This window comes from Phoca vitulina, unplaced genomic scaffold, assembly GCF_004348235.1.
Source record: "Phoca vitulina isolate PV1807 unplaced genomic scaffold, GSC_HSeal_1.0 scaffold1, whole genome shotgun sequence".
NCBI lineage: Eukaryota > Metazoa > Chordata > Mammalia > Carnivora > Phocidae > Phoca > Phoca vitulina.
The window spans coordinates 29,145,433-29,160,891 of NW_022589704.1; the positions used below are offsets into that span (position 1 = coordinate 29,145,433).

Genomic DNA, 15,459 nt, shown 5'->3' on the forward strand with positions numbered 1-15,459 from the left:
CACATTTGGTTTTCCTTCTGACCAGAGAGGACCTCTCCTCTGCTTCTTCTAACATATATCAAGCAATACATTTAAAAGCTACTGGTAAAGAAAATAAATCTGCATATATAATTAACAGGTATTCCACTGAATAATACTCAACATAACTGAACCAGTACTTGGCAATTAGTAAAAAAAGTCTGCTAATGTAGAGAGTCAAATAAAAGTTTAAAAATAAATTAAGTCACCATATTTTTTTTTTTTAAAGATTTTATTTATTTATTTGACAGAGAGAGACACAGCGAGAGAGGGAACACAAGCAGGGGGAGAGGCAGAGGGAGAAGCAGGCTTCCCGTGGAGCAGGGAGCCCGATGTGGGGCTCGATCCCAGGACCCTGGGATCACGACCTGAGCCGAAGGCAGACGTTTAACGACTGAGCCACCCAGGCGCCCCTAAGTCACCATATTTTTAAATTTATGGTTTCAAGGCCTTTTCTCGAGTAGGGTCTACTAATAGAATTTCACACTGTCATTTTACCCTATCGTTTACTAATCTAATTTGGCCTCCTTAAAGTAAAACAAGGACTTAATGATATATGCAAAGCAATCTGAATTTTTGTTGCAATCTTTTACAAGTTTGTCACCCATACCTGACTTTTAAGTATTTCTTAAAATATTCTCATCTTTCCAGAAATATAACTCAGTTTTCATAAAAACAACTACTCTTTGTCTTGGTTTATACAATTTCTTAAATTAAATTATATAGTTACAACAAGAAGTACAACGAGCCTACACAGTCTCGGAGGTGCAGCAAAGGGGTGCTGGAGCCAGCTCCCAACAGTTCACAAGAGCGAACTGGATGCAACTTTTCCCAGCTCCTCATTTAGTGAGCTCACTCCAGCAGCTTGAAATCAGCCATGATGGGAGTATTTACATCACAGGTATCAGTAACCATTATAAATCAAGGCTTTTTTCCCAGAGAGCTAGATGTTAAATATTTAAGCATACCCCAAGTGTTGGTTATACTAGCAAACACCCTACTGGACAAGACTCTTTAGAAAGCTCTAGGCTTCAGTGAACCTGTTTTACAAGGGACACGATTAAGTAAAACATGGTTAAGAAAGTTTCTACTCGGGGTGCCTGGGTGGCTCAGTCGCTTAAGCATCTGCCTTCAGCTCTGGTCATGATCCCCGGTGTCCTGGGATCCAGCCCTTAGTAGGGCTCCCTGCTAAGCAGGGAGCCTGCTTCTCCCTCTCCTTCTGCCCCTCTCCCTGGCTCATGCTCGCTTTCTCTCTCTCAAATAAATAAATGAAACCTTTAAAAAAAAAAAGTTTCCACTCTATTTTCAAGAACAGCCAGTGGAGGCAATAATTATTTTCCATGTCTTTTAAATGTTATTGAGATGACACATTAAATCACACTGTACTTTGACATAAGTAGCACAATATTACTCATCTTTCCAAAATTTAAAGAAGATAAATCATCAAAGATTGTCTCTTTGGATATGCCTTTATTATACATCTTCACTTCCTATAATTACATTTGCCACAAGTCATAATAATTAGTAAGAAAAAAATGTTCTCAGAACAAAGACATGGAATAAAATTAGAAAGTAGTGGCCAAATACATAGAAGAAGAAAAGTAGAGGATAAGAATTTTAAATGAAGGTATGTAAAAGATGTCAAACAAATAGTTCAATCCATTCATCATAACCACTAAATATTCATCTATTTATTAGAGTTGTGAAAATTCTATAAAGCCCAGTGTTTCCAAACACCATGAAATAAATCAAGTCATTCAATAGTTCCAAAGAAATAAAGCATCTAAATATATTGGCCCTAATAAGTAACAAATAATGATTCAATATACAGTGAAATGTATTCTTTCTTAAGCAAGCTGCCAGGCCTAAAACTCACTGATTCTTTATATTCTTACCGTTTTGTGATCATTAACAATCATAAGTTCCAAATATTTCATTTCTTCAAACACACCGCGAGATGGCTGTGGAAAATAAAAATATAGTCAGAATGGTGGTGGATATATCTCTGATGCTGACTATTAACTTATAGATTGACTTTGAATTTTTCAAAAAGAACGCTTTGCTGCCTACTTTATAAAAAAACACCCTGGAACAAACTTGCTAAGCAAAATCGAAGACAGCGACTGTAAAGTGTGGATAAACATTCAAGTATTCAGAAAAGAACTGTATTTAATTATCATTAAAATAGGGGCACCTGGTGGCTCAGTTGTTAAGCATCTGCCTTCAGCTCAGATCATGATCCCAAGGTCCTGGGATCGAGCCCCGCATTGGACTCCCTGTTCAGCAGGAAGTCTGCTTCCCCCTCTCCCATTCCCACTGCTTGTGTTCCGTCTCTCACTGTCTCTCTGTCAAATAAATAAATAAAATCTTAAAAAAAAAAAAAATACTCATCAAGATAGAGAAAAGCCTGTGTTATTTTTTTTTAAGATTTTTTTAAAGTAATCTCTACTCCCACTATGGGGCTCGAACTCATGACTCCAAGATCAAGAGTTGCATGCTCCTCCAACTGAGTCAGCCAGGCACCCCCAGCCCATGTTATTTTTATATGATTTTCATATGTAAAAATATCCTAGAGAAAAGTGTACAGTATAATTCTGCTAAAATAAATAAATCTCAATTTCTTTGGCATTAAAATGTGGTAAAAAAGATTCTTATCTACTTAAAACTTCAAAGGAAATCTACTTAAAGCTCATTTAATAAGAACAGCATAGTATATGTGGAAAACAGCTATCAATATAGTCAAAAGAAACATTAACTCACTGGAGTAAAATTTTAATAATAATGTACTAAATCTTAACCACACAACTTCTCAAAGGAACAAACATTGATAATTACTATTTTCTAAATGCTTCTAAATTTTGATTATTCCTAGATAATTTTAAGAGCAAGTGCTAAGCATTTTAATTATCATTTGGACTTTCTTTTTTCGTAGTTGAAAACCAATAATGATGACTCTTTTTTTCTTTACGTACAAGGTCACTGATCAGTTTATATTTGATAGGGGTGGACTGTAGTAAAATGTCAGTAGCCTATATAAAACTTATTATTACCAACCACATCTTCAAGAGTGAGAAAAAAAAACTCTAAGTAAAAAAACAAAATTTGTATCTATAATCACCATAACATGAAGACAGGCTCATAAAAGAGAGCATGATTTAACCTGTAACTAAGTTTCTGATGACTGGTGGTCTAATTTTTTCACAAAAAAATACATTCAGCAAAACATTATCTAAAATGTGCAATTTTCAGTATAATTACTCATTAAGTTATCTAGTAAATTACCATGTAATCTATATGCTGTGGAATTAATTCTCAGTTACATAGCATTCACCATGTAATTACGAAACAGTCCCCATCATTACAGCTTTCTAATCTATTATGAAAAAGACTAGGAACATAATTTCAGTTACAAAGCTCCTATACATTTATCAATACATGGGAGCTATCCTACAGTTGTTGATTATATAATTACATGATTCTTATTTGGTAACTGTCATGGTACCAATGGTCAAATAGATCCTCAAGAAAACATATCCAGCTTCAAATTTTGGTACAACAGAGCTTTCAATTTGAAAGAGCTACAAATAGCCAACATTTCAAAACCTAATACTACCCCTTACTTTTTTGGTGAACAAAAATGCTTCATAATGTTATATAAGCCATATAAAAAAAAGTCTGCTGTATTTTTAATAGAAAAAATGCACTGTACTTTTCATAAGAAAATGCTTTGAAAATGAAGCTAAAATAATACATTCCTCATATGCCATCAGGGTTCATAGGACACTGTAACCAGTTTACATCAAATAGAAAAAGCTGAATAAAAAGCAATATGCCTACAAGACGCAAACCATAGGAGGAGTTTGGTTTGTTGTTTTGGTTTGTGAAAGGATGTTGCCCAAATCTCAACTGCTTTAGATATACTCAGATACGATGTGATTTCAGGCACACAATTTCACTGAATGAAGTGGCCCCACCTATGGTTCAACGCCACACTCACATTCACTGCTCTCTTCCTTCTCCTTTTCAACCATTGTAATTCAGACAGAAAGGGCCACTGGTCTCTGCTTTCCATACCTGTGTAAAAGAAAAGGGAATACAAAAGTTTATACTTGACTGCAGTTCAATGGGAGTATGTTTTTAAAATATGTGAAAGTACCAAAACTAAAGCAGGAAGAAATAGAAAATTTGAACAGACCAATTACCAGCATTGAAATTTAATCAGAAATCAAAAAACTCCCCCAAAATAAAAGTCCAGGACCAGATGGCTTCTCAGGCGAATTCTACCAAACATTTAAAGACAAGGTAATACCTATTCTTCTCAAACTATTTAAAAAAAAATAGAATCGGAAGGAAAACTTCCAAATTCATTCTATGAGGCCAGTATCACCCTGATTCTAAAATCAAATAAAGACACCACAACAAGAGAACTGCAGACCGACATTCCTGATGAACATAGATGCAAAAATCCCCAACTAAAATATTAGCAAACTGAATCCAATGATACCTAAAAAAAAAAAATCATACACCACAATCAAGTGGGATTTCTTTCCAGGACACCAATGTGGTTCAATATTCACAAAACAATCAACATGATATACCACACCAATAAGAGAAAAGATAAAAACCATATGATCACTTCAATAGATGCAGAAAAAGCATTAGACAAAGTACAACATCCACTCATGATAAAAGCCCTCTGCAAAGTAGGGCTAAAGGGAACATACTTCAATATAATAAAAGCCTTATATGAAAAACCCACAGCCAACATCATACTCAAGAGGGAAACACTGAGAACTTCTCCCCTAAGGTCAGGAACAAGACAAGGATGTCCACTCTCACCACTTTTATTCAATAGAGTACTGCAAGTCCTGGCCACAGCAATCAGACAACAAATAAGAAATAAAAGGCATCCATCTTGGTAGGGAAGCAGGAAAACTCTCACTATCTGCAGATGACATGATACTGTATATAGAAAACCTGAAAGACTCCACCAAAAAACTACTAGAACTGACAAATGAATTCAGTAAAGTCACAGGATACAAAATCAACGTACAGGAATCTGTTGCATTTCTATACACGAATAATGAAGCAGCAGAAAGTGAAATTAAGAAAATAATCCCATTTACAATTGCACCAAAAATAATAAAATATCTAGGAATAAATTTAACCAAAGAGGTGAAAGACCTGTACTCTGAAAACTATAAAACACTGATGGAAGAAATTGAAGATAACACAAAGAAATGGAAAGACAATCCACGCTCGTGGACTGGAAGAACATCTATTGTTAAAATGTCTACGCTACCCAAAGTAATCTACAGATTTACTGCAATCCCTATCAAAATACCAAAGCATTTTCCATAGAACTAGAAACAACCAACCCTAAAATTTGTATGGAGCCACAAAAGACCTCAAATAGCCAAAGCAATCCTGAAAAAGAAAAACAAAACTCAAGCTATCACAATTCCAGACTTCAAGTTATATTACAAAGCGGTAGTGATTAAAACAGTATGTTACTGGCATAAAAACAGACACACAGATCAACGGAATAGAATAGAAAACCCAGAAATAAACCCACAATTATATGGTGAATTAATCTTCAACAAAAGAGGAATGAATATAAAATGGAAAAAGACAATCTCTTCAACAACAGCTTCGTGCAAAAGAATGAAACTAGATCACTTTCTTGCACCACACACAAAAATAAACTCAAAATGGATTAAAGACCTAAATGTGAGGCCTAAAACCATAAAAATCCTTGAAGAGAGCACAGGCAATAATTTCTCTGACATCAGCCATAGCAACATTTTTCTGGATATGTCTCCTGAGGTAAGGGAAACAAAAGCAAAAATAAACTATGGGGACTATCTCAAAATAAAATGTTTTTGCACAGCAAAGGAAACAATCACCAAAACTAAAAGGCAACCTACTGAATGGGGGAAAATATTTACAAATGACATATCCGATAAAGGGCTAGTATCCAAAATATATAAAAAATGGATACAACTTAATACCCAAAAACCAAATAATCCAATTAAAAAATGGACAGAAGAGGGATGCCTGGGTGGCTCAGTCAGTTAGGCATCCAGCTCTTGATTTTGGCTCAGCTCATGATCTCGGGGTTGTGGGATTGAGCCCTCATTGCGCTGCACGCTGGGCATGGACCCGGCTTGGGATTCTCTCTCTCCCTCTCCCTCTGCCCCTCCTCTGCTGTACATGCACTCTCTCTCTCTAAAAAAAAAAAAAAAAAGGATTATAAAAAAAGGACAAAAGATATGAACACACATTTCTCCAAAGAAGATAACCAGATGCTCAAGAGACATATGAAAAGATGATCAATATCACTCATCATCATGGAAATGCAAATCAAAACTATCACCTCACACCTGTCAGAATGGATAAAATAAAAAACACAAGAAACCACAAGTGTTGGTGAGACTGTGGAGAAAAAGGAATCTTCCTACACTGTTGGTGGGAATGCAAGCTGGTGCAGCCACTCTGGAAAACAGTATGGAGGTTCCTCAAAAAGTTAAAAATACAGCTACCCTACAATCCAGCAATCACACCACTAGGTATTTACCAAAAAAATACAAAAACACTAATTCAAAGGGATATATACACCGCTATGTTTATTGCAGCATTATTTACAATAGCCAAACTATGGAAGCAGCCCAAATGTCCATCAGTAGAAGAAAGGACAAAGAAGATGTGGTACACACACACACACACACACACACACACACACACACACACAGGAATATTACACAGCCATAAAAAAGAATGAAATCTTGCCATTTGCAACAACAGAGATGGAGTTAGAGAGTATAATGCTAAGCGAAATAAGTCAGTCAGAGAAAAACAAAAACCATGTGATATCACTCCTAAGTGGAATTTAAGAAACAAACGAAATGAGTAAAGGAAAAAAAAAAGAGAGAGAAAAAGAGACAAACCAGGAAAACTCTTAACTATAGTGAACAAACTGATGTCTACCATAAGGGAGGTGGGGGGGGGATGGGTAAGATAGGTGATGGGAATTAAAGAGTATACTTATCATGATGCAAAAAATAAAATAAAATAAAATAAAAATATTATGTGAAGAAACAGCAACATTGATAGCATACATCATCTCAAAATCAAAATAAACTAAGGTGAAGAAAGTATGCCAGTCACTAAACATTTCACATTCTCATGGTCGCAAATCTAATTCTGTTCATAATGTACAAATTATAATTTATAATTCAAATATTATTTTCTTCCAAACATCATCAAAAATGTAACGAGCCATTCAAGGTTCATTAGAATATGCATATCTGACCTACAACCACCTGACCCTCAGTATCTGAAAATTTAAGAGAATTTCACTGTGCTTAATTCATTTTAGATTTAAAAATAATGTATGGCATAAGCCTTTGCATAAATTATTGAAGACTTTTGGCATTAATGTACAGAAGCAATATCACATACCCCAATAATCCAAAAGAAGCTTTTGTCAACATCAGTGTGCTTAAGATACCTCAGGACCAGAACATAAGAGCAAGACAATACAAATTGTCTAAAAAGCAGTAAACTGTCAGAGAAATTTAAGGATGAGTCTCATTGCAAATCACCATTAAATTTAGCCACACTGTCTGGTTCTAACAGAGGTTTACTCCTGAGCTTCTTCTTTCAGTATTTCCATCGGCAACGACTCTCCAGGCCTCATTCCACACCAGCCACAGTTCATGCCACTGCCCACCCACACGGCTCACTGCAGAGCAATTTCACCTCCTGCATGCGCACTGAGTTCCCCCAAGGCACGGCTCCTATTACATAAAATAAAATGGCCATCTTAATTAAAACTTACTGAGATTCTTCATTTGCTTAGAATATTGTGCTGCCAAGGTTTTCTGGATTATATGTGGTCGACCTGTGCTTTTCTGAAACAAAACAATTGTGGACCATTAAAAAGCAAGATGTGATCAAGCTTCTACGGAAGAGTGTTAGAACTTTCTCCAATATCCTTCTTAAAATGGGAACATTTATATGCTAATGTTTTAGCTATCAAAAATGAAAAGTATGTCTTATTGAAACTTTAATTTTTTAAAAAATAGAGCACCATTCAATTGCTCCAGTGTAGATAAAAGCATAGTTTTATTAGCTACTCTGAAACAGCTTTCTTCAAAGCCATGAATAGGAAATTCACAAGAAAGAAACATAAATGGTCAATGAACGTATAAAAAAATGATGAATGCTTTAATACTCCTTCAAAATGCAAATTTAAAAAAAAGATATACCAATTTTTCCCATCCTGTTGGCAAAGGTTTTAAAATTATAATAACCATAGTTATTATGGTTTCAAGGTAAAAAGCACTCTCATACTCTGCTGATAGGAATAAATTGGGAGCATAGTTCAAAGAGAAATTTAGCAATGTCTATCAATGACCTTGAAAATATTTATATCCTTTGCCCTAGAAACTACACTTCTAGAAACATCTTATTTCCATTCCTATTATTTACTATCAGCTTCCATTACTGAGCACATACTATGTGCCAGACACTGTTAATGTACACGTTACCTGATTTAATCCTCACAAGAACTCTATATAATGCATATATCATCTTTATTTTACAAATAAAAATACTGCAACTCAGAGAGATCCATCATTGAGCAAAAATTCTATTACAGAATAATGATTCAATTTATTTTAAAAATATATAAGAACATATCATTGAAAAACTGGAAGAATGTATACTAAAGGTGAAGAGAAGTTTCTCTCTCCGGGATGGGATCATGGAAAATTACAATGTAGTTAAGTATTTGCTTATTTTGCTTTTCCAAATTTCCTATGATGTATTAGTTTCATAAGCAGAGAACTAGTTATTTAAAAAGTGTTCTTAATAGATTACATATGAGACTCACAATAATTAAGAGTTTTGCTATTCACTGCTTGAGAGATAACATGAATTCTTATTAGAAATATTCCATCCATATTACTTGACTTACTGTAAAGCATACTAAAACCAGTAATAATAAACTAAACATCAACAAATCTAAATTCAAGTTCAGTAAATTCTTAATTCTGGTAACAGGTGAAATGATACTCAGAGCAATGAAACTCACAACTGGATTAGAAACACAATTTTAAAAGCCGACTAAAGTTTCAAGCACTGTTCCTTTCCCTCTCCTCATGGTGAAGATGAAGACAGATTGTTACATGAACAAAAGGTAGGGAGTAAGGAAGAAAGCAAAAGAGAAAAGGGAGTAGGCATGGAACACTCAGCCCCTGAAGAACATGATTATGGGTATACCAATGTAAAACCAATGCTTTAAATACTACGACGATAACAGTTTGTACTGATAAATTTCTTCAACAGTTTATTAAACATACTCACATACATTTCTTAATTCAACAAACCTGCAAAACTGCCCTATTGGGGATGCATTGAAAAAAACCATCTTATTTTACATATTTGAAAACTATGAGGCTTAGGGAGTCGTTATTTGGGGTTTTTGTTTTGTTCTTTGAGGGTTTTTTTTTAGCATAACAGGGCCATTAATCAGCACAAGAAATCAAAGTCAATCGTTTGTGTACCAAGTCAAATAATCTTGCTGTATACAAGTTATTTACCTACCACTAGAGTAGGGGAAAAACATTTTACTTAATCAAAATGACTTTATCTAAGGGTGGTTGTCTTCATTATCCAGTAATTTTTATACTTAACTAGTTGAAAAATGATACAGGTTTAAGCAAACATTAAACATTTAAAGTTAAATGACACTTCTGTCTCAAATTTGAAACTTACTCCCTATTTATACATACATTGCCACAGCAAAAAATGTTTGTTCAACTGTGATGATCAGTAGTCTAAATGGCTAGTACCTGGGTCAAAACTTATTTTACCTAGGGGTGAAATCTCTGAAGATAAAAAAAAAAAGTTTTCTGTGCCCCATCAAATGACTGCAATATTCTGACTTGATCACTCTCAAAATACTATTTTCCCATTAGCAGTTCTTCTCACTGGTATGATTTCCCTATTTCCACTTCTCAGAGCCTTCATCTCCTACCACTCTCCCCTTTGTCCACTCCTGTCCAACCTAGCTGGGCCCCTCAAAGTTCCTACAACACACACTCCTGCCTCAGGGCCTTTGCATTTGCTCTTCTCCTGGAATGCTCTTCCAGCTCCCTAATTTCTTGAAAGTCCTCCTTCAAAAGTACCATCTCATTTTGCTCTTCCTTGTAAATCTACCTCCTTGGCTTCATTTTTTTTCTCCTTAGCACGCTATCTAACAAACAGTATGTAATTACTTACTCATCCCGTTTATCCCTGTCTGCCCCTGTAGACTATAAGCTCCATAAAGCTCAGGCTCTATGTTTGTCTTATTCACCACTTTAACCCCAGCACCTAAAATAGTACCCAGTATGTAGTAAGCCCTCATTACAATACCTAATGAATACAGATCAAATTTCAGATTTGTTTTCATTCTATTAGTGAGCAACACTAGTAGAGTATATGATTCCTTTTTTAGTCCAATTTTATTGGGATATAATAATACGTAATATTGTATAATTTAAGGTGTACAGTATAATGATCTGATATATGCATATATTGCAAAATATATAAGTGTAGTTAACATCCATCACATCACAATTTTTTCCTTGTGATGAGGACTTTTAAGATCTACTGTCTTAGCAACTTTCAAATATACAAAGATACTATAGTCACCAAGTTGTACATTACATCCCAGAATTTATTTATCTTATACCTGGAAGTTTGTACCTTTTGACCTCCTTCATGCATTTCCCCCACTGGCTTCTGATAACCACTAATCTGTTCTCTGCTTCTGAGTTCAGTACTTTTAGATTCCACATATAAGCAAGATCATAGAGTTTTTGCCTTCCTCTGTCTGACTTATTTCACTCAGCATAATGTCCTTATGGTTTCTTATCTAGGTTGCTGGCCTGTGCACGACTCTAAACATTATTTTCTTCCCTATCTCTAAAGAAAACTAAATGCTATCTAATATAATCATAGTTCAACTACAAATTTTCCCACTGACGACTCTTATAAAAGTTAAGTATATGCTTATAGGCATACAATTATCTAAAGAAGAAGTGAAAATAAAAGCTAGTTCAAAGGAAAAGAAGTGGGTCAGTACAAAACAAAATGTCCACTCTGCTCTATAGACTGGAAAGAACTGCCTTCACTTCCAAAAACCTAGATTTATTGCCTCTTATCATTCCTTACTGGTATGTGGCCTGGTGTGACGAGAAAAACAACTTGTATTTTTCTGAGTTATTGCCTAGGCATTTTACAGCATGATAACGCTGCTCACACCCAGGGTCTGGACATTTCGATGAGAACTTGAGTTTAGGGCAGAAAACAGGAAACAACAAATGTTGGTGAGGATGTGGAGAAAGGGGAACCCTCTTACACTGCTGGTGGGAATACAAGTTGGTACAGCCACTCTGGAAAACAGTATGGAGGTTCCTCAGGATGTTAAGAATAGAGCTACGCAGAGAGAAGGAAAGATGGCAGAGGAGTAGGGGACCCTATTTCAACTGGTCCCCGGAATTGAGCTGGATATCTACCAGACCAGTCTGAGCACCCACGAAACCAGCCTGAGATGTAAGAAAATCTGGATCTCTACAAACAGAATATCGCATGCGGTTAGTTTCAAGGTACGAAGCGGGGAGCCGTGATTCCGAGGGCAGATATCAGAGGATGAACGGCAGCGGGAGGGAGCCTGGCCATGGGGATCCTACACCGCCGGTGAGTGACAGCCTCGCTCGCTGGGGACGGGCACAGACTCGCAGACCGGTAGCAGCGGGGAAAGGACTCTAGGGCAGCCCCTGGGGCAGAAACCCAGAGCGGTGGGGTCGCGCCTGTGAACTGCAGCCCCCAGGGCAGAAACCTGGAGCGGCGGGGTCGCGCCTGCGAACTGCAGCCCCCGGGACAGAAACCGAGAGCGAACTGGGAGCGGCTGGTGGTTTTAGAAGCGCAAAGGGCAGAGACGTGCCCCGACCTGGAGGCAGGACTGGGGGCGCTGCGGAGGGGCGCACAACCCAGGCCGCTGCAGTTTATAGCAGCACGGACAGAAACAGAGACAGTGTGGCCTGGAGAGCTCACTGAAGAACAGACTGCGATCTCTCTGCTCTGAGGCAGAGGGTTGGAAACAGTCTCTTCTGCTCTGACTCGTGGAAGAGACGCAGAAAGCCACAAGGGAAAGCCACCAGAGAACAAAAGCCCCAAAAACTGATTCCCGCTGAGCCCATCCCCCACCACAGGGGGGCAGGGCAACTCCGCCCAACCAGGTTTGCCTGAGTAACAGCCGTGGCAGGCCCCTCCCGCAGAAGACAGGCTGGGAAAACAAGAGGCCAGCAACCCTAAGGTCCCAAGAAAACAGGTGCATCTTGCTTGGGTTCTGGTCAATAATTTGGACTCTATACATTCCCTCAAACACCCATCAACAGAATGACTAGGAGGAGGAGCCCCCAAAATAGAAAAGACTCAGAGATTATGACTTATGCTGCAGATTTACAAATGGATGCAGATATAACCAAGATGTCGGAGATGGAATTCAGGCTAGCAATTGTGAAGACAACGGCTAGAATGGAGAAATCAATTAATGGCAACATAGAGTCTGTAAGGGCAGAAACGAAAGCTGAATTGGCAGAACTTAAAAATGCTATCAATGAGATCCAATCCAATCTAGATAATCTAACAGCTAGGGTAACTGAGGCAGAAGAACGAATAAGTGACCTGGAAGACAATATAATAGATAAAAAGGGAAAAGAGGAGGCCAGGGAAAAACAACTCAGAATCCATGCAAATAGAATCAGAGCAATAAGTGACACCATGAGGCGTTCCAATGTCAGAATAATTGGAATCCTGGAGGGAGTGGAGAGAGAGAGAGGACTAGAAGATGTATTTGAGCAAATCGTAGCTGAGAACTTCCCTAATCTGGGGAATGAAACAAACATTCGCGTCCTAGAGGCAGAGAGGACCCCTCCCAAGATCAAGGAAAACAGGCCAACACCCCGGCATGTAATAGTAAAACTTGCAAATCTTAGAACCAAGGAAACCATCTTAAGGGCAGTTAGGGGGAAGAGATTCCTTACATACAGAGGGAGGAACATCAGAATAACGTCAGACCTATCCACAGAGACCTGGCAAGCCAGAAAGGCCTGGCAAGACATATTCAGGGTACTAAATGAGAAGAACATGCAGCCAAGAATACTTTATCTGGCAAGACTGTCATTTAGAATGGATGGAGAGATGCAGAGCTTCCACGACCGGCAGAAACTGAAAGAATATGTGACCACTAAGCCAGCCCTGCAAGAAATATTAAGAGGGGTTCTATAAAAGGAGAAAGACTCCAAGAGTGATATACAACAGAAGTTTACAGGGACAATCTATAAAAACAACGTCTTCACAGGCAACATGATGACAATTAATTCATATCTTTCAATAATCACTCTCAACGTGAATGGCTTAATGCTCCCATAAAACGGCACAAGGTTGCAGATTGGATAAAAAGACAGGACCCATCCATTTGCTGCCTACAAGAGACTCATTTTGAACCTAAAGATACATCCAGACTGAAAGTGAAGGGATGGAGATCCATCTTCCATGCCGGCAGACCTCAAAAGAAAGCTGGGGTAACAATTCTTATATCAGACAAATTAGATTTTAAACTAAAGTCTGTAATTAGAGACACAGAAGGACACTATATCATTTTTAAAGGGTCTATCCAACAAGAAGATCTATCAATTGTAAATATCTATGCCCCCAACATGGGAGCAGCCATCTACATAAGCCAACTGTTAACCAAAATAAAGAGTCATATTGATAACAATACGTTAATTGTAGGAGACCTCAATACTCCACTCTCAGCAATGGACAGATCATCTAAGCAGAAAATCAACAAGGAAACAAGAGCTTTGAATGATACATTGGACCAGATGGACCTCATAGATATTTACAGAACATTCCACCCTAAAACAACAGAATACTCATTCTTCTCGAGCGCACATGGAACTTTCTCCAGAATAGACCATATACTGGGTCACAAATCAGGTCTCAACCGATACCAAAAGATTGAGATTATTCCCTGCATATTCTCAGACCACAATGCTCTAAAACTGGAACTCAATCACAAGAAAAAATTTGGCAGAAATTCAAACACTTGGAAGCTAAAGACCACTCTGCTCAAGAATGTTTGGGTCAACCAGGAAATCAAAGAAGAACTTAAACAATTCATGGAAATCAATGAGAACGAAAACACGTCGGTCCAAAACCTATGGGATACTGCAAAGGCGGTCTTAAGGGGGAAATACACAGCCACCAAACCTCACTCAAAAAAATAGAAAAATCCCGAATTCACCAACTAACTCTACACCTTAAAGAACTAGAGAAAAAGCAACAAATGATGCCTAAGCCAAGCATTAGAAGAGAAATAATTAAAATTTAAGCAGAGATCAATGAATTAGAAACCAGAAACACAGTAGATCAGATCAATGAAACTAGAAGTTGGTTCTTTGAAAGAATTAATAAGATCGATAAACCACTGGCCAGACTTACCCAAAAGAAAAGAGAAAGAACCCAAATTAATAAAATTATGAATGAAAGGGGAGAGATCACGACTAACACCAAGGAAATAGAAACAATTATTAGAAATTATTATCAACAACTATATGCCAATAAACTGAGCAATCTGGATGAAATGGAGGCCTTCCTGGAAACCTATAAGCTGCCAAGACTGAAACAGGAAGAAATTGACAACCTGAATAGGCCAATAACCAGTAATGAGATTGAAGCAGTGATCAAAAACCTCCCCAAAAACAAGAGTCCAGGGCCTGATGGATTCCCTGGGGAATTCTACCAAACATTCAAAGAAGAAATAATACCTAGTCTACTGAAGCTGTTTCAAAAAATAGAAACAGAAGGAAAACTTCCAAACTCATTCTATGAGGCCAGCATTACCTTAATCCCCAAACCAGGCAAAGACCCCATCAAAAAGGAGAATTTCAGACTGATATCCCTGATGAATACGGATTCCAAAATCCTCAACAAAATCCTAGCTAATAGGATCCAACAATACATTAAAAGGATCATCCACCACGACCGAGTGGGATTTATCCCCGGGATGCAAGGGTGGTTCAACATTCACAAATCAATCAATGTGATAGAACACATTAATAAGAGGAGAGAGAAGAACCATATGGTCCTCTCAATTGATGCAGAAAAAGCATTTGACAAAATACAACATCCTTCCTGATTAAAACTCTTCAGAGTATAGGGATAGAGGGAATATTCCTCAAGTTCATAAAATCCATCTATGAAAAACCCACAGCGAACATCATCCTCAATGGGGAAAAGCTGAGAGCCTTTCCCTTAAGATCAGGAAACATCAAGGATGCCCACTCTCACCACTATTGTTCAACATAGTACTAGAAGTCCTAG

The 15,459-nt window shown here is 37.4% G+C and overlaps 1 protein-coding gene across 3 annotated transcripts in view; it reads right to left on the bottom strand.

Moving 5' to 3' along the window:
• ADAM23 (ADAM metallopeptidase domain 23) overlaps positions 1 to 15,459 on the bottom strand; it is a 176,073-nt gene that overhangs the window by 57,833 nt on the left and 102,781 nt on the right. For all 3 annotated transcript variants that reach the window (XM_032403740.1, XM_032403732.1, XM_032403749.1), the window contains exons 7-9: positions 7,859 to 7,931; positions 4,016 to 4,092; positions 1,914 to 1,979 (exon numbers count right to left, since the gene is read on the bottom strand). In XM_032403740.1, coding sequence (XP_032259631.1) covers positions 1,914 to 1,979; positions 4,016 to 4,092; positions 7,859 to 7,931 — 216 coding nt within the window. The remainder of the gene's footprint in view (positions 1 to 1,913; positions 1,980 to 4,015; positions 4,093 to 7,858; positions 7,932 to 15,459) is intronic.